The 25,887-nt window shown below is 37.1% G+C and overlaps 1 protein-coding gene across 4 annotated transcripts in view; it reads right to left on the minus strand.

Annotated features, from left to right (window-relative positions):
* The window catches only part of VPS8 (VPS8 subunit of CORVET complex), a 270,200-nt gene that overhangs the window by 212,148 nt on the left and 32,165 nt on the right, over window positions 1-25,887 (minus strand). For 3 of the 4 annotated variants that reach the window (XM_046002698.1, XM_046002696.1, XM_046002697.1), the window contains exons 8-16: window positions 22,443-22,448; window positions 18,423-18,547; window positions 16,206-16,292; window positions 13,775-13,842; window positions 12,146-12,299; window positions 11,979-12,038; window positions 10,622-10,729; window positions 7,645-7,725; window positions 4,474-4,644 (exon numbers count right to left, since the gene is read on the minus strand). In XM_046002698.1, the coding sequence (XP_045858654.1) occupies window positions 4,474-4,644; window positions 7,645-7,725; window positions 10,622-10,729; window positions 11,979-12,038; window positions 12,146-12,299; window positions 13,775-13,842; window positions 16,206-16,292; window positions 18,423-18,547; window positions 22,443-22,448 (860 nt within the window). The remainder of the gene's footprint in view (window positions 1-4,473; window positions 4,645-7,644; window positions 7,726-10,621; window positions 10,730-11,978; window positions 12,039-12,145; window positions 12,300-13,774; window positions 13,843-16,205; window positions 16,293-18,422; window positions 18,548-22,442; window positions 22,449-25,887) is intronic. The other variant, XM_046002699.1, reaches the window with a different exon arrangement.

Raw genomic sequence — 25,887 nt, forward strand, 5'->3', positions numbered from 1 at the left:
TCTGCTTTCCTTCAGAGGAATATTCTATAAATGTCACTTAGGTCAGTTAGTCAGTAGTGTTTAAGTCTTCTATGCCCTTAGATTTTCTGTCTACTAATTCTAATAACGACAGATGGGTTTTGTCAGGTTTTGTGTAATTGTGGCTTTGTTGGTTTCTTTCAGTCAGTGTTTGCTTCATGTATACTGGAGGTCTGATACGGGGTACTTAAAACTTTAAAGTTCTTATGTCTTCTTGTAACCCCTTTTTATCAATCTGAAATTTCTTTTTATCTCTGACAATATTTCCTACTCTGAAATCTAGCGATTACGATTAGAGTTTGCATGGTATGTCTTTTTCCATCATCTTACTTTTACTATATCTATGTCTTTATACTTAATGTGTTTTGTAGATAGCATAGAACTGGTTCTTGCTTTTCTTTATCCAGTCTGACAATCTCTGCCTTTTATTTTTATATTTTTATTTTATTTTATCTTATCTTATTTTTATTAACATATAATGTATTATTTGCCCCAGGGGTACAGGTCTGTGAATCGTCAGGCTTACACACTTCCCAGTAATCACCATAGCACATACCCTCCCCAACGTCCAAAACAATATCTGCCTTTTTTTTTTTTTTTTTAAAGATTTTATTTATTTGACAGATAGACATCACAAGTAGGGAGAGAGGCAGGCAGAGAGAGAGAGGAGGAGGAAGCAGGCTCCCTGCCAAGCAGAGAGCCTGATGCGGGGCTCGATCCCAGGACCCTGGGATCATGACCTGAGCGAAAGGCAGAGGCTTTAACCCACTGAGCCACCCAGGCACCCCCAATATCTGCCTTTTAATTGAAATACTTAGACTATTTATACTTCCTGTAATTAGTGATATGGTTGGGTTTGGATTTATTATCTTATTAACTGTTTTTTTCTACTTGTCTATTCCCTTTTGTATGCTTCACTGAATTTGATATTTTTTAACACCCCATTTTGTCACTACTATTAACTATTTTTTAAAAGATTTTATTTATTTATTTGACAGAGAGAGATCACAAGTAGACAGAAAGACAGGCAGAGAGAGAGAGAGAGGGAAGCAGGCTCCCTGCTGAGCAGAGAGCCTGATGTAGGACTCGATCCCAGGACCCTGAGATCATGACCTGAGCCGAAGGCAGCGGCTTAACCCACTGAGCCACCCAGGCATCCAACTTATTTAGTAACACCACTTCTTTTTCAGTGACTGCCCTAGTATTCACAATATGTAACTTTAACTTATCTCCCTGTACATCTAAATATTACACAATTTGATGTATAATGTAAATCCTTACAATGATATACTTCTATGCCCCATTCCCTGCTGCTATATACTACTTTTGTCATTCACACTACTTCTACATTATCATAAACATTACAACATATTATTTTTGCTTAAACAGTCAATAGATCTTGTTATATAACAGTACTGAGGTATAATTTATATACCACAATAGTCACTCATTAAATGTAAAATTTAGCAATTTTTAATAAATTTACAGTTGCCCAATCATCACCAAAATCCAGTTTGAGAACATTCCCATCACTCCAGAGATTCCTTGTTCTCATTTCTAGTCAACATTCATTCCTACTCCCAGTCTCGAGTAACCACTAATCTACATCTATCTCCATAAACTTGGCTTTCTTAGACATCTTACAGAATCAAACAATCTTTCTATATGGCTTCTTCCACTTAACATAGTATTTTTGAAAAGGTTCATCCATGTTGTTGCATGTGTCAGTAGTTCATCCTCTTCACTGCAGAAAAGTAGTCTATTACAAGGCTAGGTCACTTTTTGTTTATCCATTTACCAAGTGGTGGACGTCTGGAAGGTTTCCATTTCCCAGCTATTATGAATAACATTGCTATGAACATTTGTGAACAAGTGTTTGTGTGGGCGAATGTCTTCACTTCTCTTGGGTATATACCTAGGACCAGAACTGCTCAAATGAATACTTAAGAATATGTTCAACATTCAGAGGAACCTCTAAAATGTTTTCCACAGCAACTGCGCCATTTCCCACCAGTGGCATGTCACAGTCCCAGTTTTTCCACATCTTCACTAACACCAGACACTGTCTGCATTTTGAGTTACACAGTCAGTCTGCTTGGTGAGAAGTGCTCACTCACTGCGGTTTGGAGTTGCATTTCCCTGATGATGAATGACGTTTGAACATCTTGGCTATGCTTGTTGGCCATGTGTCTATCTTTGGAGATTACTCCAAAGCTCCAAAGTAATGAGAGTTGTTTATGATGAGAGATCCGCTCTCATACTTACTGCTGCTCCTCGGCATTTAATGTGACTTTTCTCTGTGGCTGCTTTAATATTTTTCTCTGTGCCACTCATTTTGATCGATCTATATATGGTTTCCTTTATTTTACCTGTGCTTGGGTTCACTGAGCTTCTTGAAAATTTGTGTTTATAGTTTGGATAGATTTTTGGCCACTATTTCTTCCTTTTTTTCCCCCCCTCCTTTTCTTCAGACTCCAAATTCCTATATATTAGGCTACCCAATGCTGTCTCACAGGTCATAAATTTTTTTTTTAATTATTTTTTCTGTGTTTTATTTTGGGTAGATTCTATTGCTCTATCTTCAAGTTCACTAATGTTTTTTCCTATCATGTCTACTCTGACATTAATCCCATCCAGGGCATTTTTCATCTCAAGCGCTAATAATTTTTATCTCTAGAAGTTAGATTTGCATCTTCTTTAGTATCTTCCATGTCACTACTTAACTTTTTGGACCTATGGACTACGGTTGTAATAACTGTTATGTCCTTGTCTACTAATTCTAACATCTGTTTCAGGTCTAAGTCAGTTTTGATTGATCTTTGTTCTCACTATAAATTTTGTTTTTCTTCTTCTTTACACACGTCATAATCTGACTGAATGGCAGACACTATGAATTTTACCTTGTTGGGTTCTGGAAATTTCTGTGTCATTATTATTTCTGTGCTTTGTTTTGTGGAGTAGTTAAGTTACTTGGAAACAGTTTGATTCTTTCCAGTCTTATTTTTAAGAATTGTAGTGGGGACCAGAATAGTGTTTACCGTGGTCTTAATTATTCCCCACTACAGAGGCAAGATGGTCCTGAGTATTCTACCCAATGTCCTATAAACCATTAAGTTTTCCTTCTGGCTGGTTAAACAAGCCAATGTGAACTGGATATAGTTCCTTCTAAATCTATCAAATAATTCTTTCCCTGGCCTCGGGTAGGATCAGCATTTGCTGATCAGTAGTCTGCTGAATAACCAAGGGGAACCATAGGTATAGTGCTTGCTCTCTTCTCCAGTATCCGGTCCTGCAAACTCAACCCACCATAGTCTTCCCACAGTCTCAGCTCATGAAGTCCTTTAGGCTCCAACTGGGTTCCACTCCCCTGAGCTATAGCCTGGAAACTCTCTCTAGGGCTCTGTCACTTGTTTCCCATTTTGTCAGGGACCGCTGTCCTTCATTGCCTGATGTCCAGTATTCTGGAAAGTTTTTTTTCCCCTTCTATACAGGAGAGTAAATCCAGTGCCCATTATTCCATGTTGGCCAAAACTGCAAGTTCAAAGTCTAACACCATTTCTAATAACCATTCAGACACAAGAAAATGTCTAAGTATGAGAGAGTAATTAGTCTTCAGTGAATTCTACTACATTTCCATTTCTTATTGTGGATTGTCTTGGTTTCTAAATTCTGTGGCTGGAAGACCCTTTCATATTTAAACTCTGAAGTTCTAATATCTCAGGAAGATTTGAATAATGGCTGCATATCACACAATAGGTGCTCAATAAAAATGAACATCATCACTTTTTTTTTCTTCCAAGAAATTACCCAGGAAAGCCTCTAGATGTCCCTCTTACAAATTACTGATTTAGGAAATCACAATTTGAAGAAATTTAAAAATGCAAACTATCTGTGTAAATTGCTAAAGGCCATCATTCTGGTTGCTTAAGATATAGTAAAATAAATACTAAGGTAATACTCATGTGTCTTTCTTCTCTCCAGATTCCTACATTTCATCTATCCCCTATTCTTAAAGAATCTTTCTTTCTTTCTCTCAAAGCCATCTTGATCTTTTAATCCCTTAGCCACCATACCTGCTTGGGCCTCTACCAATCACCCGAGTCAGTCTACCTATCTCTGCCATTCATCCCTTAAGTCTATCAGGCTTATTGCCACCATATTAAACGTTCTAAAATATTCTGCTTGTACAATTTCTTTCCCATAAATTTTCAATTGCATTTCATTATTTTAGTATAAAAGTTAAAATTCTTTGGTATTAAATCAGTCACATTTCTGAAGAAAAGATAACAGGAATGACTGTTTTAGTTCACATTCCTGAATACTTATAAACACACCCATATCCACCTCAACCTAGACAGCAAGATAACTAACTTTTCAGAATTCCGATTTCTAAAACAAGTAACAATAAAATACCAAGTTTATCAAAGGAATTCTAAGATAATGGATTACCCTTACCAGTGCCTGGCTAACATTTCCTCCAGTGGCCAGGGATTTGAAATGGCTGCTGTTATAGACCAACTGAACTTCTGAGATCTCCACAGTTTCCAGTTCTTCTTGAGTCTGCCGATCAATCACATGCAACTTCTCCACGCTGTCCAAGAGCACAACTGTGCGTGAGTTTATCCACTGAAAATCAAGCACACCACAAAAAAAAGGTAAGGCCCATCCTACACCATCACACAGGACAAAAAGAAAGCCTGGCCACTCAGTTAAATTATATGGAGGATTTTATCCATTTAGTAACTTGATGACAACAAAATCAGAGCAAGAACTACTTGATGACAGTAGTGGCTAGACAGTACTGGATAATAGTGCATAACATAGTAATGAGTTCTGACAGTGTTAAAATGACCCACAGCATTTAAAAAGCTAACTAAGAAGGGAGCCTGGGTGGTTCACCTGGTTAAGCGCCTGACTCTCCGCAACATGAGATCAAGCCCTGTGAGCTCCCCTGAGCTTTAATAGATATATCAGAGTATATATTAGTTTTAGTAAAATTCTTTAAATCGTACACTGGCACAAATGAATTAAACAGAATGACAAACTATGCATTTCTCATGTTTTTGACATTAATCAAAGGGCAAATAAACCTCATAAACCTATGTGGTCAAATAATTGTTAGCATTTACATAATACATATTTTAAAACAGAAGCATTCTAAAATATGTATTTCTTTTAAAACCTCCCTACCAATTATGGAAGAGCTCCTTGCTTTTCTCTCTCTCCATATTCCAAATTTTCTTTAATAAGTACTATTATAGAGGTAATGACATAGTAATATTAAAAATCTTCTGAAGGATGCCATTTTGATAAATTTCTTGGGGTTTATAGGTGTTCTTTTCTCTCTCTTTTTTTAAGATTTTTTTTATTTGCAAGCCAGAGAGCGTATGCATGTGAGTAGGAGGAGGGATGGTGGGAGAGAGTCTTCAAGCAGACTCCCAGTGAGTGCGGAACCTGACACAGGGCTCAATCTCATGACCCATGAGATCATGACCTGAGCTGAAACCAAGAGGTGGATACCCAACCAACGGAGTCACCCAGGCACCCGTACAATTTCTTTTAAAAAAAACTTAAAAAAAAAAAAAAATTCAATCCCTCTCCAGGAAATAAATGGAATTTTAAAATCTGCTCAATTTAGGGGGTGTCTGGGTGGCTCAGTCATTAAGTGGCTGCCTCCGGCTTGGGTCATGATCCCAGGGTTCTGGGATCAAGCCCCACATCTGGCTCTCCGCTCAGTGGGAAGCCTGCTTCTCCCTCTCTCTCTCTGCTTGTGTTCCCTCTCTCTTTGTGTCTGTCAAATAAATAAAAAATAAAATCTTTAAAATCTGCTCAATTAGAATTTTAAATTAGCCAGAACAAAGTACTTCTCCTGTACTTTCTCTTGTGGGCATTCAAGTTGTTTTATTTATATGACCTATTCCATGTCATCAAGGATTATTTGCATAATACTATATCAAAAACAACCAATTAAAATGGGTCACTTTTAACATAAGTGAAAATACACTCTTATCACTATAAGGGAAGGGTTTTGTTCTGTTTTTCCCCCCAAAAATTTCTCTCTCAGAAAACAGGGAGTTTGATGCTCAAATCATTTACAAAGGGCTCTTAAAAGGTGCTCTTCTGATTATTTTAAAAAACAAAGTATCATTTAGGAAAGACATTATTGGCCTTATACAACCTTAGTCAGTACTAGTTTTTAGATGCTATCAAAGGCCACCTAGTTTTAAAAGAGAATGAGCAACGTTGTTAGCAGATGTAGCAATTTTTCCTAAAATTAGACCCTCACGACTGCAACTGCTGACCCTGTTGTAAATGAGCCTTTTAATGGTAATTTATAAAGCAATGCAGTTACTGTCATGTCATTGAAAAGCCACAGGACAGACGAAAACACCTACTACCCTACTATGGGGAGAACAGCTACTTGTGGTTGAGGGAAAACTTTCCAGGGACAGAATCTTATGCAGATTTTAAGAATGCTGTGTCTCAAACATCTTCAACAGAAGCAATTATGATGAATTCTAGGAAGCTGTGTTAGATAATCCAAAAGGAGTCCTGATGATGACAAAGGCACTGATGTCTTATATTCATGAGAAGAGTTTGAAAAAAAGCATTTTGTGAAATATGAATGAAAACAAAGTATTGTGTCTAAATCCACAGTCTGTGAGATTAAAAGGCAATGTGCAACTAAATTAATAAATTGTATATTATAAAGAAAAGATCCATTTCATCTATATCTTAAAAAGTTACATATTATTAAGTTAGAAGAAAAACTTTTAGCCAACTTCTTAGAAAAATGAGGCTCTGTCTCTTATTTAGGGTTGCCTATATCCATGCATATATAGAATGTTTCACTGGATATTGACACACCAAAAGCATTAATGACAGAAACCCAGAAATACTATAATTACACTATTTGCAAAGTTGACACACTGCTTGAAAAAGAAAAACTAAAACTTGATACAAAAAGAAATATTATTTTTTAAACCAAAAAGTTGCTTAAAATGGAAATGTATGGTGGAGAGAAAATTCTGCAGTTTTTAGCAGTGAAAAAAAAAGAATAAAGTACATAAACTCCTGAACTAATGAGGATAAGCTCAGAACTACAAAAGTATGTTTACAAAGAAAGCCGGGCAATGATCCTCAAGAAACCCACCCAAATTCTTCTGAACTCCCCTTTGAACTAATCAGGACATCAAAGAAAACTTTTCCTGACCATGACACACTGTTCAGCAGGACATAGGCTGAAAGGCAATTAAAAGTAAGGTGGCACCAGGGCATCTGGGTAGCTTAGTGAGTAAAATGTGTTGATTTCGGCTCAGGTCATGAACTCAGAGTTGTGAGATCAAGCCCCATGTGGGGCTCCGTGCTGGGCATGGAGCCTGGCTAAGATTCTCGCTCTCCCTCAGCCCTCCCTATCTCTACCTCTTCCCCCACAAAAAAAAAAAAAAAAAAAAAAAAAAAAAAAAAAAGTAATATGGGATTACTCAGACTCCATTACTTTGGTCCCTATTTTACATAATCCCAAAGGTCAGGATTCATGGCAGAAATCCTGATAGTGCTAATATACAGGGTCTCAAAACCATTACATGAGATAAATGGGGACAAATTAATCTGAATAATACTCACAGTAAAGTTGATGAGATCATAGTAGAGGTGAAGGTGCTTTTGCTTAGTAACATGAATTGCTCCAGACTCATCTCTCTTAACCTGATAGTGAAATAAAAACAACTTGAATACCAGCTATGTTTTGAGGGGTTTTGGAGATACTTAGATACTCCACCTAGAAAATGACTTCCATCACAGTACAGATAAGTCCAAAATACTGGCTATTAAAGAAACTATTACATAAATGAAAAAAATCATTCACACCATGATTTGTACGAAAATGCAAGGCAAAATGCAAGGCACATCTGCTCAGTGGTCTTGCTGTCAGTCCTGTAACATGTGTTCACTCTACTATAATTCAGAACAAATCACCTCCATCCCATCAGTGACCGCACTCAGCTGGAGTTAAAGCATAAAATGGGACTGACCACATGGTATGATAAAGTCATACTGACCTCACCAGATACCTGAATAAAGTCTGCTGACCTCACCAGATACCTGAACACTCAACGAGACCTCCTAATGCAGACCCTTCACGTACTCTCATCTTCACTTCAGCAGAGCACACCCCCTGGAAGGAATGACAGGCCAGCAGGAGCACGTGATCTAGATTCACGTGCTTCTGTTCCACTGTCACAGCTGCGTGACCAAGGGCCAATCACTTATTCTTTCTTAGTTTCCTCAGTTGAAAATGAACACCAAATTTGTTCTCTATTTGGCATATACTGAAAGTGTTTCACAAACAAAAAAAACAATGCCAACATTACCTACTCTCTTCTGATTCACTGAAGTCCTTGCTAAAGAAGATCACTTCACTTATACATATTCTAATTCCCACCCCCTTCCCCACTGCTTAATATTACCTCTCCCTTGCTGGCATATGCACTCACTCCCTTTTAAGGGCACTTTTCCTTTTGCTATCTAACATGTTTCTGACTCCTCCACCTTCAAATAAAAAACAAAAACAAATAGCCATTCCCTGATTTGCTTTTTACAGATATTTAACCATTCTCACGCCTCTTACAGCCAAACACTAGGGGTGTAAGTCTGCTCTTCTACACACATTTTTTTAACAAGGCTCTACAGTGTAGCTTCTACCTCCATTCTGCTGATAATTAGTCCTCTGAAAAGTTTCTAATCAACAACTACTTGTGGGGGCGCCTGGGTGGCTTAGCAGGTTAAGTGTCTGCCTTCCGCTCTGCTCATGATCCCTTTCTACCTCTGCCCCCGCCTGCCTACCCCCACTCCTTTTTTTTCCTCTCTCAAATAAATCTTAAAACAACAGCAACAACAGCTAAACCAACAAACTACCTGCACATTCAGTGGTCTTATCCTCAGTGGTCTTCCCTCTTGACCTTTATTTAATAATGGTATTACCCTGGAAGTGACCTAGTCCTGAAGCCTATCCTTTGTCTCCTATGTGAGGCCATACTGTCCCACTTCCCCTCCTACCTCTATGTGTCTTTATTGGAACATTCTTTCTTGATTCCTTTTCTTTTTCCTTTCCCTTGTGAGTGCCTGCCAAGGCTACGTATGCTCTGGCTTTTGATTTTCACAGTTTCAACAACATTCTCTATCCTGAGATTCTCACCTGCACTCCAGACTTGGATTGTTGTCTGCGCGGAGACATTCACTGAGAGAGCACTTAAGAATCCCACCTTTGCTTCTAATGAACATATTCAAATCCTCTGTAACCCTGGCCCTTCAAATAGCTCATGCTTCTAAAGTACAGTCAGAAAAGATTCATTCATGTCCTTTAGTTCCCAGATCCAGTGAGAAGCCTTGTCCTTCCTTCAAAATGTCATCCCTCTGGAACTAGAGCGTATCATGCTTAGTGAAATAAGTCAATCGGAGAAAGACAACTATCATATGATCTCCCTGATATGAGGACATGGAGAAGCAACATGGGGGGGGGGGGGGTAGGGGGATAGGAGAAGAATAAATGAAACAAGATGGGATTGGGAGGGAGACAAACCATAAATGACTCTTAATCTCACAAAACAAACTGGGGGTTCCTGGGGGGAGGTGGGATTGGGAGAGGGGGAGCGGGCTATGGACATTGGGGAGGGGAGGCGAACCATAAGAGACTATGGACTCTGAAAAACAACCTGAGGGTTTTGAAGGGTCAGGGGTGGGAGGTTGGGGCAACCTGAGGGTTTTGAAGGGTCAAGGGTGGGAGGTTGGGGGAACAGGTGGTGGGTAATGGGGAGGGCACGTTTTGCATGGAGCACTGGGTGTTGTGCAAAAAGAATGAATACTGTTACGCTGAAAAAATAAATAAAATGGGAAAAAAAAAATGTCATCCCTCACTCTCACTGTAACCAAGCCTCCTTGTCTGAAGACCTCATACCTGCTTTGGCACAAGAGCAAAACCCTCCATTTCCCCCGCTATCACCTATAATCTATTTTTCCTGCTACTTCTATACCGGTCTTCCTAAAGTACCATTTTAATCACATCTTTATCTCTTGAATTATGAGGAACCTGTCATTACCTAGACTAGGCCAATTATATAATCTTGATCAAGGGTCAGTAAACTTTTTTTGTAAAAGGACAAACAACAAATACTCTACATTCTGTGGACAATACAGTCTCTGTCACAACTACTCAATTCTGCCACTGTAGCATGAAAGCAGCCACAAATCATACATAATCAAATGGCCATGACTGTGTTCCAAGAAAACTTCATTTATAAAACAAGCAGCTGGCCAGATTTGGCCCATAGGCCAAAGATACATAGGTACATTCACATATTTACGCACACAAACCATTAATCATTTGTTAGTCAAAGGAGATGAACTGAGAAATACAAGATGGAGGGGCATGGAGCTGAGGTGATCCATTGTTTTCCATGTTAATCATTAAAGCCTAAAATTAAAATTAAATGATAACTCTCTCTCCAAAGAATTATAATAGCATATTTTTTGACACAATATTAAATCGCTGATGAATCAGGAAAAAAATATTATGATAAAGATCTAGCATCATATCAGGACTTACCAACAGAAAATGAACAACATCTCCTCTGCAGAAGGCAAGCATGGGATTCACATAATTATGTACTGCCACAAAGTGCCAGGCCAGCAATGGAACACTGGAAGGATCCATCTAAGTGAGTAAAAGGCCAAAAAATAAATATATATTATATATATATATATATATATATTAACATATATAAAATATATATATGTAAAAATATATATATGGCAACACAGTTAACAGACAGCAGGACAAAAGGAAAACTAATTAAAAAGAGCATCTGACTAGTGTTCCTTGATAAAACTTCTAATTTCTCATTAAAATTGCAGTGAACCAGGGACTGACTGGGCAGTACCAAGAGGGAACTTTCTAGGTTGATGTTAATGTTCTGTATCTTGAGAGAGGTTTCGGTTATAAAGTATATACACTTTAAAGTTCAGCAAATGTATGACCAAGACCTGTGCCCTTCACTGTAAATAAATTCTACACCAAAGGAGAAACAAAATACTGAACTCTAAATGTAATGAATGCTGAATATTTAGGCAAATGAGTACTGACTTTTGCAGTCAGTATTGGAAATGTATTGGAAATACATTTAAAATAACAATTTGATGGGTGGATGGACAAAGACATATTTAATAAAGTACAATAAACTATTATTCATAGAATTTAGATAGTAGGTACACAAATGTTTGATGTAAAATTCTTTCTACTTCTCTATTTGATGTTAGTATTGGAAAAAAATAATAGTAAAAACATACAAAAAGATGCCAACATACACCACCATGATAAACCTCAGTTAACCAACGAAGCTACCCTAAGAAATACAAATGGCAATCTAAGCTAGCCATGCTGTCTGAAGGGGCAGATCTGTTTCCCTGGAGGCCCGGACATAATGGAGTACCAACCAACAGACAGAAGTGTGATCTCCCTCAGCACAGGGGCTGTGTTCTCAACTAGTCGTGGCTCTGTACCATCATTCTCCATCTTGTCCAATCAATACCTCTCCTCACATATACACTAGAAGATCACAACTCTCTGAAAACAACCAAGCAGCAAAGGAAAGGGAAACTGGGGTATGCTTCATAGATGCTGGGAAGTAGCATCCTCCAAAGCAAAATATTATAGTTGTTCTCTCATAAACTTAAACAAATTAAAACAATAAAAGTAGAAAAGTACAGACCCTGTGATCTGTACCTCTCCAGCCACCAGCTCATACTGCTTTCGTCACATCAAAGTAACTCCGGACAATGATCTTTGGAGCACTGACTTCCAATCTACCTCGTTTTCTGACAATCTCACAGAATTTGCCACTTTCAAGTCATTTCCCCCCTCCTGACACGGTCTTTTTGCCAATAAAATGGAGAGGTTTACTCACCCGTCCGTAAGGAAAAGTCATCCACACTTTCAAGGATGGTTTCAATCCAATGACCAGTATCTTTAGAAGAAAAATGTATTTTTAATGTTTACCCTATAATTTTCAAATTTTTGGTATTCAAAGCCTCTAAAAGTTACGAGTTTCACCTTGTAAATATACTAACCAACCTTTGTTAAGGATGCCATGGCCAATAAGGAGAACTGTGTGATGGGATGATCTTTCAACTCAGGCTTCGAATGGAGAGGCTCAATACAGCAAACTTCACCCTTGGAACCACTGAACAGACACCTAGATTCACATGTTCTCACTCCCATCACTCTCCTGCAAAGGTAACCAAAAAATTCAGAATTTATTTAGTAATGATTCAAGGCACTACCATCTCTAGCATGGACCACTACAATAGCCTCCTAACTCCTATTCTTGCCTCAATAATCCAACTCCATAGGACATCAGCAGATTCTTTGTAACATCAGATTTATCACTCTTCTCCCAAAAACACTCCAATGGTTTGCCATTTTATACATAAAATAAAATCCAAACTCCTTACCATGTTTTCAAAGGTCCTATATGATTTCACTCCTGCCTTCACTCTTTTCCCACTACTACCAAAGTCACACTCCAGCCACAACTGCCTTCTTTCCAATGTTCCAGCAAGCCAAACCTGTGCCCACTTCAACACCTTTGTGCTTGAACATCCCTCCGCCTAGAACACTTCTAGACCTTTGCATTTGTTGACCAGATTATCACTCAGGTTTTTGCTCATATGTCACCTTCCTGAATTATCCTCAAGTGCACTCCAGCAAGCTGACTGGTCTTATTTTCTTCAAAGCACTTGTAACTATCTGAAGTTATCTCATTTATGTATTGTTTAGTACTGTGTCCCTACCCCCCTACCCCAATGAGAATTCTTTTTTTTAAAGATTTTATTTATTTGACAGAGAGAGACGTAGCAAGAGAGGGAATAGAAGCAGGGGGAGTGGGAGAGGGAGAAGCAGGCTTCCTTCTGAGCAAGGAGCCTGATGAGCGGCTCGATCCCAGGACCCTGGGATCATGCATGACCCAAGTTGAAGACAGACGCTTAACGACTGAGCCACACAGGTGCTCCTATAAGTTCTATTAGAGTAGTACTTTGGTTCACAGCTGCAAGTCTGATGCCTAGAACAATGCCTACACATAGGAGATGATCACTAAACATTAGCAGAATAAACAGTAATTTGTAAGCAATTACTTTGGGCTTCGCAATGTGAGAAAGTACGAGAAATATAAGAAACACAGTCCTGACTTTGAGAACTTATGGAAACACAATGTGCATTAAATTTTATGTTCAAATTGTTAAACAAAAAACCACCACCACCACCAACAAAAAAACCCTCTCCTTTATAAATATCTTTCCATGTATCTAGACTCTAGACAGTCTTTGCTCTTATAGAGAAACAGGGCAATGCCTAGGCAATAAAAACCTTTCTACACCTTTAGGGCTATAATCAACTGGGCCTGGGGCCTAAACCAAAATTAGTGACACACTCCAGAATCATGGTTCCCAAGACCAACATCGCGTATGAATTCCCTGGGGAGCAGGAGTTCAGCATTCCAACTCAGACCTACTGAGAAAGAATTCTGGGTGGCCAGGCCTGGATCTCCAAATGTTCTATAAGCCTCTCCAAGTCATAATATACAGCCATCACCTATTTTTAATCACATGGGTTTTCCAGACTGCTTCATGTTCAACATCAAGTCATTAAACCACAGCTAGTCTTTTCATTTCATTTGTCAACAAATGTCCTTTAGTCTCTTACTTAAATGTCAGTTCAAAAACAGAGCCTCCGCTGTCATTGCAAATTGCAAGAGTTGGATCATCTGTAAACTAAACAGAGAAGAAATTCACTTTCTTAGAGATGTTTCAACAACCAGTCAAGTATTAAAAAGGGAAAAAATCATAATGTCTTAAAAATCTAAAAACAAACACATTTAATAGCATTTGAAATCATCTAGATTCAGTACATCATTCTAAATATACCAACTTACCCATATTCAGAATAAAAATGGCTCAATGTCTTTAAAAGACTGAGGCTTTAAAAAAGCAAACCCACCTTTCATCAGGATCAAAGAGAAATACAAACTATATCTCATAAAAAGCCCTAAAGTTCCACTTGGGTTCTTAACAGTAACTTTTTCTAAGCTGCTAGTAAACTGAATAGGGTCTACTAGATACATTTGCAGTTGCCTAGTTTTCAAGAACAAAGACATAGTAAAAGATATTTGCTATCTTTGGGAAATAAACTTGAATACGTTTTCTGCCTAACTGAAGAATTAGTGCACTATATTAAAAATAGTTTAAATACTTTTTATGGAACGATTCCAAACACGTGCTGCCTCCTGATCTTACTTGACAGAGTATACTTCAGTTATTATTACCTAGTCTGGAAAACTCCAAATAACAACTAACAGTCACAGTGACAGACGGTCCTAAGGGCTTATGAGGTATACAAAACTGAGTAACCTGAGTCACTTAGAGTGACCAGTCTCCCTAACCCCAAAGACTGGCGAGCCATCCTAAACGGCATGTCTTTGATCTCTCTGGGACAGCTGAGGTACAGCTGACTACTGTCAAATAATTCTTCTGGAGACTACTGTAAAATTATTCTTTCCACACACAGGCACAACAAAGAAGACCCACACCTCTGTTCTCAAGGCCTCATGGACCAACTGCCAGAGTGGGAAGTATATACCTGAATGTAGGAAAATCATCTGAACTTGCATTTTTATTTATTAACTTTCTATTTATCTTTGTGTTTTGGAATGTACTTGAATATTAGTATAGTACTACATCTATAGTATTTTTTAAATAAATACACACACACACATACATACATATATACACACACGTGTATTAAGGATGTAAGCCCAAGTTGTTATTGCTGGGATATAGGGTTAAATTTGGAGAACGGTGAGTAAGAGTACTAAAGAGCAAGTGGCTGTTGTTAATCCAAGACTCTGGAGTATTCAATCATATATATATACGAATCACTTGCTACCTCTTACTCCAACGTCACAGCACCTGCATGCGAGGGCTTTATCACCGATCCCAAGCAACACAATGGCTACCATTTCCATGCTTTTAACCTCAGCTGCGTTCTTCTCTGTCCTCTCTGCCTTTGTATCTTGTTTCCTGTTTCTCTCAAGGATTTTGCCTTTTTCTATAAATGAACTGTCCTTTCACAAAACCAATTAGTTATTCCTTCAGCCAAACATTTATTGAGCAGCTACCACGCATAATCCAAAAATAAATGCAAAACAGATTCAGGTTTCAAAAACCCTCATCTATTAAAGGAGAGAAGACATAAACACAAACAACTGTAACATGTCATAGGAAAAGAGGTCAAGAAAAACTGCCATGATGTTCAGAAACAGGGGAAATTCTACTTCTCCTTGTCTTGGTTGCTTTCAGTGTTACTAAATGCTTCAGTGCTGCTTTGTCACAAAAGACTTTTATGTAACTAACCTAGATGCAGGCACATAAACTCCAGATGCTTACAGACTTTAAAAAGCATATGTATGGATAAGAGAGGTCTGCACGACTAAGCAACCAAATGTGTACATGATTAAAATCTACAAGATCTGATTTTAGACTTCCCTAGTTACAGTCCTTTACCTTTTATGCTTCTGAACATGGGCCTGACAGCATACAAAAACCAAAGTTCACATTGTATTTATAAATGAAATCTGTTACCTAAGCTGGCTTGTTTTTCTCAGACCTGTACGGAGAATGCCAAGACTCAAATCGTAATGCTTTTCCCTTAGAGGCCTGAAAGAAAATAAACCAACAGCTCTGTTTCTAAACATAGTGCAAACCTTTCACAGCTGGCGCCTTGAACCTCAGGTAACTCCCAACAAAGTGTGACAGAGCAATGTTGGTGGACTAAACAAAAGGTAAAAAGGCCTTTTTAAATCTCCGTATGATTTTTCCAGCAGGGTACTGCTGCCAACCTCTGGTCTAGAACCACATGGGTTTACTCTTTCTGCTGCTCTATTAGATGTCAACCCAACGTGCAGCTGAGTATTACCAAGGTAGCCAGCCCATCTCTAGTTCTAACCTGCAAAGCACCCGATGGGGCTAGTCAAAGAAAACTTAAGTTTCAAGGATTCTGTTTATAAAGAAGTGTGCTTAAAAATGCACACACAAACATAATAAAAAGTATTAGACAAGAAAAAAAACCCAAGTATTACCTTAATATGCAATATTGCTGTTCCTGGAGGATGAGCATCTGTTATTGATCGTAGAAGTTTTCCGCTGGCCAAATCCCACATTGTGATCTAGAAGACAACTCAATGCTTCAAACACCAATCTATTGCTCTTTTTTGGACTTAAGTATCCTGCCTTTTGGAGAAATAATCCATCCCTGGTCTATAAACATTGCAGGCAAAAAACTATGAAGTTGAAACGTAACCAAAGGTCGCAGCTTCATTAAAGCAAAGGGCCTTTATTCCATCTTCTTCATCTTCCCTTCATCCTGCCCAACCTACTTTTCCCTTCGGATTTTAAACATTGTTCTTATACCAAGAAGTTAAAAATTCCTTCAATGAGTCAATCTCTTTAGCACTGGTAAAAATTATAAGAAAGGCTCACTGCCAAACCAACTAGTGATGTATAAGTCACACGAGAAAAGCAAAAACTTACTGCCAGTTTCAGAAGTAGAAAGCAATTCTAAGAGCTATCCAGGAACACAGTAATGAGAATAGGGAAAGCAGAATATAGTATATTTAAAAAGCAGCAACAATTACCTATGCTACTATAAGGAATTAAATTTTGATATAACAGCCTGGTTGGTTTGTAAAAGCTATTTATTTACCTAGACTCATAAATTAAGATATTAAAAATCACAAATTCTGGCTCAGTTGATAACAATTATTAAAAACTGAATAAAAGACCGAGCAATCTCAGGTTAGCTCTACAGACATGTCACTACAATTTTTTGGTCTCTGAGATACTGATCTAGAAATATTTTTTTTAATTAATCAAACTGGGTAAATTTAATGCAAGTTTATTTTCATGTCCAGATACTCATGTACAGAACTCAATGCAGTGAATTCCCAAATATCAACAAATGGACCATAATAGCTGCATTTGCATTTCACCTAAACAATTGCTTACCACATACTTAGTGCCCTCATCTGTCCCACCCATGCTTTTCTCCTAGCTCCACTGTTATCCCACTTCCATTTTTTCCCTCCAGATTTCTATTTAAATTCTAATTAGTTAACATATAGTATAATACAGGTTTCAGAAATAGTATTTAATGATTCATTACTTACACATAACACCCAGTGCTCATCATAACAAGTACCCTCCTTAATACCAACCATCCATTTAGCCCATCCCCCACCCACCTCCCCTCCAGCAGCTCTCAGTTTGTTCTCTATTGTTAAGAGTCTCTTAAGGGTGCCTCGGTGGCTCAGTCGATTGGGTGTCTGACTCTTGGGTGAAGCTCAGATCATGATCTTGGGGTCATGGGATCAAGCCCCCCATCAGGCCCCATGCTCATCAGTGTCTGCTTGTCCCTCTCCCCTGTTCCTCCCTGCTCATGTGCTAATAAATAAAATGTTTTAAAAAATGGTCTCTTATGGTTTGCTTCCCTTTGTTTCCTTCCCATATGTTTATGTTTTCTTAAATTCCACATATGAATGAAATCATATGGTATTTGTCTTTCTGACTTATTTCACTTAGAATACACTATAGCTCCATCGATGCAGTTGCAAATGACAAGATTTCCCACTTTCTCATGGTTGAGTAATATTCCTCTGTGCGTGTGTGTGTGTGTGTGTGTGTGTGTGTATACACATACACCCCACATCTTCTTTAACCACTCATCAATCAGTGGACATTTGGGCTATCTCTATTGTTTGGCTATTGTTAATAATGCTACTTTAGGGCACCTGGGTGGCTCAGTGGGTTAAGCCTCTGCCTTCAGCTCAGGTCATGATCTCAGGGTTCTGGGATCGAGCCCCACAGCCCCTGCTGAGCAGAGAGCCCGTTTCCCCTCTCTCTCTCTCTGCCTGTTTCTCTGTTGTGCTCTCTCAGTCAAGTAAATAAAATCTTTAAAAAATAATAATTATGCTACTATAAACATTGGGGTACATCAACCCCTTCGAATCAGTATTTTTGTGTCCTTTGCATAAATACCTACTATTGCAATTGCTGGATCATAGCACAGTTCTATTTTTAACTTTTTGAGGAACCTCCATCCTGTTTTCCAGAGTAGCTGCACCAGACTGCATTCCCACCAACATGTAAATGATTTGACTTTCTCCGCATCCTCACCACATCTGTGGTTTCCTGTGTTGTTAATTTTAGCCTTTTGACAGGTATCAGGTGGTAGAGAGATACTAGGCTTTTTTAAATTGATTTTAACATTGTCTTATGGATAAAATAAAGTTCACATTTACCTGTCCTTTAGCAAAGCCACAGAGAAGTCTTGAGCAGTCATTGTTGATACTGAGGGCAGAGATGGCTCCATACTGACCTCCAACACTAGTACTACCCAGACAGAGTCGCAAAGCTTGATTCTGATCTAAAGAAAGCGAATTTGTAAAATCAGGTGGAAGAAATGAAAGGAATGGAAAAATATGTATTTAGTATCAGCTTGTTTTCAAAGACTTGGGAGGTAGCAAAAATCAAAAGAATCAAAGGATGAAGTTATATTCATATGTATTTGAGCATGTAGTAGATGAGGGGCATTGAATTATATACTAAGGATGAAGAAAAAAACCAAGATCTACAAGGAAGCATAATATAGAAGCTGTTAATGATAAGTAAAAAAAAATCCATAAATAATCTTTATCTCTTCGAACAAATGAATGATCTTTCATCTGTCTCATTCTAAAACTGTATTTCTTGCTGTTTTCTGTATGCAAGGTAACAGAGAATATCACTTTTTAAAGCAGCTTTAAAATTTCAAAAATCAAAATTTATTAATTCACAATTTGGCTGAATTTACATTTATATTATCCACAAAGAAAAGGTTTCCTAGGCAAATTAACAGTGCAAACAAAATTACAGAGTCAATATTTAAACTACTTAAGAAAATTATTTTCAATCATCAACATTTGATATGCTAAAGCAAACAGTTCATATCTCTACTAGATTAAGTTATTTAAGGGTAAGATCTTGCTTTAATCAATTCCGATTTTCTCTAGGAGGCATTCAGATATTTATTAAAACTTATTATCTAATAATTAAAAGAAATTCCTCTAAGGCTTCTCCTAGGAAATGCTTATTTTGTGTACAGTTCATTATTGTACCCACTTGAAAACAATGAAATAAAAAATTCAAGTATAAGAAGGCATGCCTACAAAAATTAACTGTTTAGGGGGAAAGAAAGTCACCATATCTGCACAATCTGGAGTTCTCTGAACTCACCCAGCAATTGTTTGTACTTCCCTTAACTACTTACATGCTATTCTTTGGCGGTAGGTATGTCTTACTTCCACTATTAGAGTATGTCCTTTCTAAGGGCTAAGATCATAAGTGAACTAACACTCCCGAAATACCAAGCCTGGTGCCTTGCACCCAGGAGGCATCTGACAATCATCTGAATAGCTTCCACATTTGCTTCTAGTTAGTTAACATATAGTATAAAGGTAAATCTATAAGGGTAAACCGAGTTATCAGAAAGAACCTAAAGACATTCATTCTCAGATCTAGGGAATAATACTATGTAGAACTTTGGACCATCCAAAGGGAATATTTGTAGGAACATTTTTCTGTGTTCATAAACTGTCTTTAGGCAACAATGTTCGGTACACACACACACACACCACTACCTTAGGTCATATATAAAGGCAATAGATGGAATGAAAGTAAGTTAAGAGGCCAAGGACAGAAATTCCGTATCAGCCTCACAAAGAAGCCCTGTGAATCTGGGCCACCTGCCTTCCAGGCACCGAACACTGTCTGAATAGCACCTGCTGGGATCTTTTGTAATCTGTGCTTTGAGATCCAAACTGTACACAGTTCTGACCCACCCATACTTACAGACACTCACTACTGCTTTCAGATCTAACAAAGTTCAGACTTTGCAATTTTAAGTATTCTTATAACTCAAAAGAGAGTAAGAATAGGAGAATGAGGGAATATGATAAAGAATAAGGGTAAGATTAAGGGAGGAAATAAAGAAAAGAGAGGAAGAAAAACTTCTAGATTAAAAACCCAAACAGGATTCTGCTTTCCTATGGGGCCTGTGTACTAAAAAAGAGCTGCAACAAAGGGGACCCAATTATCAAGCTTGGTCATTCCTGAAATACATATGAAGTTTACATCCCTCGGGACTGTGTTAATAAAAACACTCTGAACTTTTCCCCTTGATTTTTACAATGTATTCGTTATCTTTATAATGTCCCTTTATATGGTAACCATGGCAGTGAGGTGTTGGGAGTGTATAAAATATACTTTGGTTTTAACTCCACAAAGATATTTGTCAATTCTTACTGCTGTCTTTTTACATTCTATTTATATTCTGTATTTATGGTACTGTAGTAACAAACCCACCATCATGCAATTTAGACTAAATTCAGAAAATGCAGAATTTCTGTGTAAAGAAACCAGAATCTTACGAGAGAAGCTTCTTCTGCTGGGGTGACTAAACATTCCATATTCCAGATTATTCTGGACACTTCTGGAAAAGGGCATTTGGTAAAAATAAAAATAAACCTCTTCCAAACACTTGAATTATAAAGTTATATGGAAAGAACAGAAGGACCTGAATAGAAGCAAGACAGGTTTAAAAAAAAAAAAAAAAAAAAAAAAAGATCAGAGCTCTCTATACTACACTCCTCCAAGGGGCTCTTGAATGCCTTAATATTTAAGGAAAAATTCTGTTTTCCCCTACACTCAAAGTCCGCTTTATCTATTGTTGGGAGAAACCATCAAATTAGCAGTACATCTAATTTCATTTACAGAGTCACATAAAATCACATGTGGTTGGCATTGTCAACTTAGTTTTAAAAAAAATTGGAGTAGGTCCTTATAAAGCAAATAACCCTAGGCAAGAAATATGAAATGAGACTATCAGTTTTCATATAAACTTCACAGAGTTGGCACAGAGCTTAAGTAAGAAAATGCCTATGAAATATGTGAAAACTATCAAATGTTACAAAAATGCAAGGAATTATTATTAATGATAATAAATAGCTTATCAACTAAGACAACCTGAAGCCTAGTTATTGCAAACACTGCAATGAATTATACCTATTTCTTTTATTCATCTATCTATCAAAGTACACTTTGATTTCAGCATATTCTGGGCTTAAAAATCATGTGCTAAATAGGAAAGAAAAGCCACAAGTAATGTATAAATCTGTAATAGCCATAAAATCTAAATCTGAACATACTTCAAGAGAATTTCTGCTCTTTCCATATACCAAAATTGACCCAATCCTCTACTTCTTCATCCCTAATTTGTTTTAACTAGTTCCCAAAGACCTTCAAAGAAGGAAATAACTAGGTCCTAGAAGAAATCAAACTTAATCGTGTGTATAGAGCTCTCCTATTGCCAGCATTCATCATTCTTCAATACTACTCTTCTTTTACCCTTTGTACATATTAAAATATTCTCTAAGACCAAAAGGAAAGAAGAAAAGAGGTAGTAGAAACACTTTTCATTAAAGATCATAAAATAGTAGAAGCACTTTACCTGACCTCCACCTAACAAACACAGAATTAAAGTCCTCATCTCCTCTGTAAAGCTCACTGACGGAAGCCCAGGACACAGTGAATTCCCCATAGCTAACTGGCTGTCATCTAGAATGCTGACACTTATAGTAAGCTAGCTGTTTTCATTTCTAAACCTGCTCATGCCACTGTAACGTTACTGGACTTTAAAAACTTAATTAAACAGTAGGTGAACTGATGAAATAGAGTGAAAAATAAGGCGCTATTGTTCCCATGAAAACTAAATGAATGCTCATGAAAAACTTGGTAAAGGTCCTTCTTTGAAAACCTGTCATGAAATAAGATGTGGACAAGATAACCATCAAAGACTGAAGAGTTGTTTGGTAAGTATCTACAATTTCATCCTCCTCAATCGATTGACAGGTGCCTAAGCTTCTCCCTTTTTTTCTTTTAATTAAAAGTGCAAATTTTATGTGACTCATTAATGACGCAGTTTATTCCAAAAAAGGAGCTGCTGACCTTCAATTGGCAGATACAAACTCAAAGAAAAGGCTTTGGACTGTATCAAGAGATTAAGGAGAAAATATTTGTATATTTTCAATCAAAAATAAAACACTGAAAGTATGCATGTATTTATAATTTTTAACATTCCCTGCTTTAACCAGTTTCACTTAGCTGCTTTTTTTTTAGTAAGCGTTTCATAAGAAGGCATCAACTGTAACTGACAGCATTCTCTTTCAACACTAAAAAGGTCAAAAGAAAAAAACAGTCACTCATGCAAACCAAAATTACTATACCTTTTCCTTTGAATCCATGGAGAAAAGATCAAAAGAAAGAGAAAAGCAAGAAATCAGTTCAAAAGTTCAGAGAAAAGACAGGTAAAATTTAAAAAATGTAAGTGACAACCTTTAGTTATCTCTGGGAATGATACTAAGTGTGATTAACCAATTTGTGATTATATATTGATTATGGGAAAGAGAAAATGCATAATATCCAAATCATACAGCACAATAAGTAAATCAAGTACAGAAGTTCGATAGAAACAAAAACAACTTCAAAAAGATAATCTACTAAAGTATACTAACAACCCAAAAAAAAGGAAACTAAGGGCCTTGGAATAGGGACACATCTTTATGAAGATTTGAATTTTGAGATCCTGTGTAATAGGATAAAAACAGGATACGTAATAAATATCACATACCTACAGTCCATTAAAATAGGCAACATACATCACCTTTAAGAAGCTTACAATGATCACCATTTTAATGACCCAGGCCTCTATTCCAAAAAGAACCTGATGTTACTTAAAACAAGTACAATTCTTCTTCCTGCTACACTTTTCCTATGATCAACAAAGATATTTAAATGAGATCAGATCTAACCCAGACTTCTAATCTTCATAGTAGCATCACTCTGCCATTTGTTACGGTCATGGCAAATTTTAACCCATTTGTTAAAACTCACTGTCCAAATAATCAGATTCCCACAAAAATATTGAGTAAAAGTTACTAAATGCATGATTAAAAACTCAAAGCAAAACCAGAATATTATGATTCTTTCTCAAAATGTTCACTTTGGCATGCTTCCTTTTCCATGAGACTGTAATGAAAGATTACCATTTCATATCTATAACAAAGCTGTTGAGACCTAAAAAAATTAAGAAGCAGGGCCAAGGAAATTAAGAAGACAGTAGCAAAAGACAATGTACTCTTCTCCTCTACTGGGTTTTTATTTTTAAAGTTTTCATTTAATTTGTTGCAGTAGCTCTACATGGGTTTGATTATAAACAGATACATATTCCTATAACCCTGTGGTAAGGAAGGGATGTTAAAGAGGACAGAGTTGAGGAAAAGTGAACACTGGTAAGTGGGAACAAAAAATCAATGTGCATTCTGCGGAGAGAGAAACATATACATTATACTCAATTCTCATTCATCTTAGTTTTTCTTTTCTTCATACATCTTGGAATTTGCCTCCTTTTCTCTGAGGACAGAATTATTGAGAATGGTGAAAATGCACTGATCTAGGATTCAGTATTTCTTGATTCTGAACTTGGCTCTATGTATCTCTCTTAATCTCTCTAGTTCTGTCACCTCATGTAAAATAAGGAGACTAAACTAAAGGTCCTTCTAAGATCCTTTCCCCAAATCCTTTCAATCTAACACCAATTATGCCTCCCCAGGAAAATAAGCATTCTTACACCTGACAGGGGAGCAGGCTGGTAAAACTTCCTGGAAGCAATTAGGTTATATAAGAAGTGTTTAAAATGTTCCTAATTAATTAAATTATGAAACCTGGAAAGAATAAAAATAAAAAATAAAATGTTCATACCCTGACTTTAAGGAATTTCACCTTTGGGAATTTGTTCTAAAGAACTAATTATGTGCACAAAAATGCAGTTACAAAGATGTTCATTGCTGTACTGTTTATCTAGAAACAACCCAGATGTCTCTGTGTAGGAAATGGTTAAGTAAATTATGGTGAGTCCATTTAAAAGAATATTATGTAGCCATTAAAAATGGTGTTACAGGGTGCCTGGGTGGCTCAGTGGGTTGGGCCTCTGCCTTCGGCTCAAGTCATGATCTCAGGATCCTGGGATTGAGCCCCGCATCGGCTCTCTGCTTGGCAGGGAGCCTGCTTCCTCCTCTCTCTCTCTGCCTGCCTCTCTGCCTACTTGTGATCTCTCTGTCAAATAAATAAATAAAATCTTTTTTAAAAAATGGTGTTACAGATGAATATATAATTACACGCAAAGATGTTCATTATGAGGAAAAAGTTGGTTAGAAATTACCATGATTCCATTTTAGGTGTGAACATATATATACACACATGTACAAAAGATTAGAGGGTCATACAGAAATGTTAGGCAATATTCCTGGAAAGTAGAGTTTGTCATACTGTATCAACCTTTTGTTCATAGAAATTTTCTACTATGAACACGTATCCATTATGAAATAAGAAAAAAAAGTTATTATTCAAAAAATCAATTCTAAAGTTCTCTCAAGAGAATTATATTTTGTGTTCATTCTTCCCACTCCCCAAAAATAAAACTCTATTATTTAAATCAATCACCTCTGAAAACTCTAGGTATTAAAATCATATGATAATTAAGATTTTTAGCATATTTATAAGGAGGAATTCAAACTGTTCAAAAACAAGAGAAAATAACCAGTTCTTCATTCATATGGTAAATAATGATTCAAGGCCAACAGAGATCAAATTGTTGTACTGTAGTACTGTGTATTAAAATGTTCCCACGTAATCCTCGTGTAATACCCTGTAGATTCCATACTAAAATACAAAGTTATTGGGAATTCCATTTAAGAGAGATGCAAAAGACTGAAGATGCAGAACATTAAAAATGACAGAAAAATATTATCTGATAGTTTAAAAACAAAACAAAACAGAAGATGATGTTCTGCTCATAGTACTGAATTCAAAAGTAAAGCAAAGAGTAAGGAAACTTGGGCCAGTTGGTCTCACGTAGGAAAAAAAAAGAAAATACTTAAGACTATCATCTACTATACAAATGAATGTTAAGTTTTCTTCTCAATCAATAAAGGAATGTGATTATGGGCTAGAAATTTTTCAGGTTAGAGGGATTTACAATGTAAATGAAAAAAGAACTTATTGTCAGTTTGAGTTATGAAAAATTACTGAGAAAAATTATTGAGTCTCTTTTCCTGAAGATCTTTTAGAATACCTGCTAGGATATGATTTAGAATAAAAAATCACCAACACCACAAACTGAGGCAAACAAGAGGACAACCCAAGGTCCCTTTCAACTTTATATTCTTTCTGTCCAGGTCTGCAGAGTCAAAGATATGATACGATAACTTACAAATTCATGAAGAAGAAAAACTTGCAATGAGCAACGAAATGAACGTGGGTCAACTAACTTTAACTACAAAACTACTGACTGGGGCACGGGTGGCTCAGTTCATTAAGCATCCGCCTTCAGCTCAGGTCATGATCTCAGGACTCATGACCCCAGGGTCCTGGGATGGAGTCCTGCATCAGGCTCTGTGCTCAGCGGGTGGCCTGCTTCTTCCTCTGCCTGCAGCTCGCCCAGCTTGTGGGCATGCACAAGCACACGCTCGCACTCTGACAATAAATAAACTGCTGACTGTTACTTTTCAAACTTCTGATTTTTTTTTTCAAGAAAACAGAGTTTACAATTAAACTATTAAAAGATGTAAAATCCAAAAGGATACTTAATATCTACAGTATGGAAAGTACTTA

The sequence above is a fragment of the Meles meles genome, chromosome 4, assembly GCF_922984935.1.
Source record: "Meles meles chromosome 4, mMelMel3.1 paternal haplotype, whole genome shotgun sequence".
NCBI classification, from domain to species: Eukaryota; Metazoa; Chordata; class Mammalia; order Carnivora; family Mustelidae; genus Meles; species Meles meles.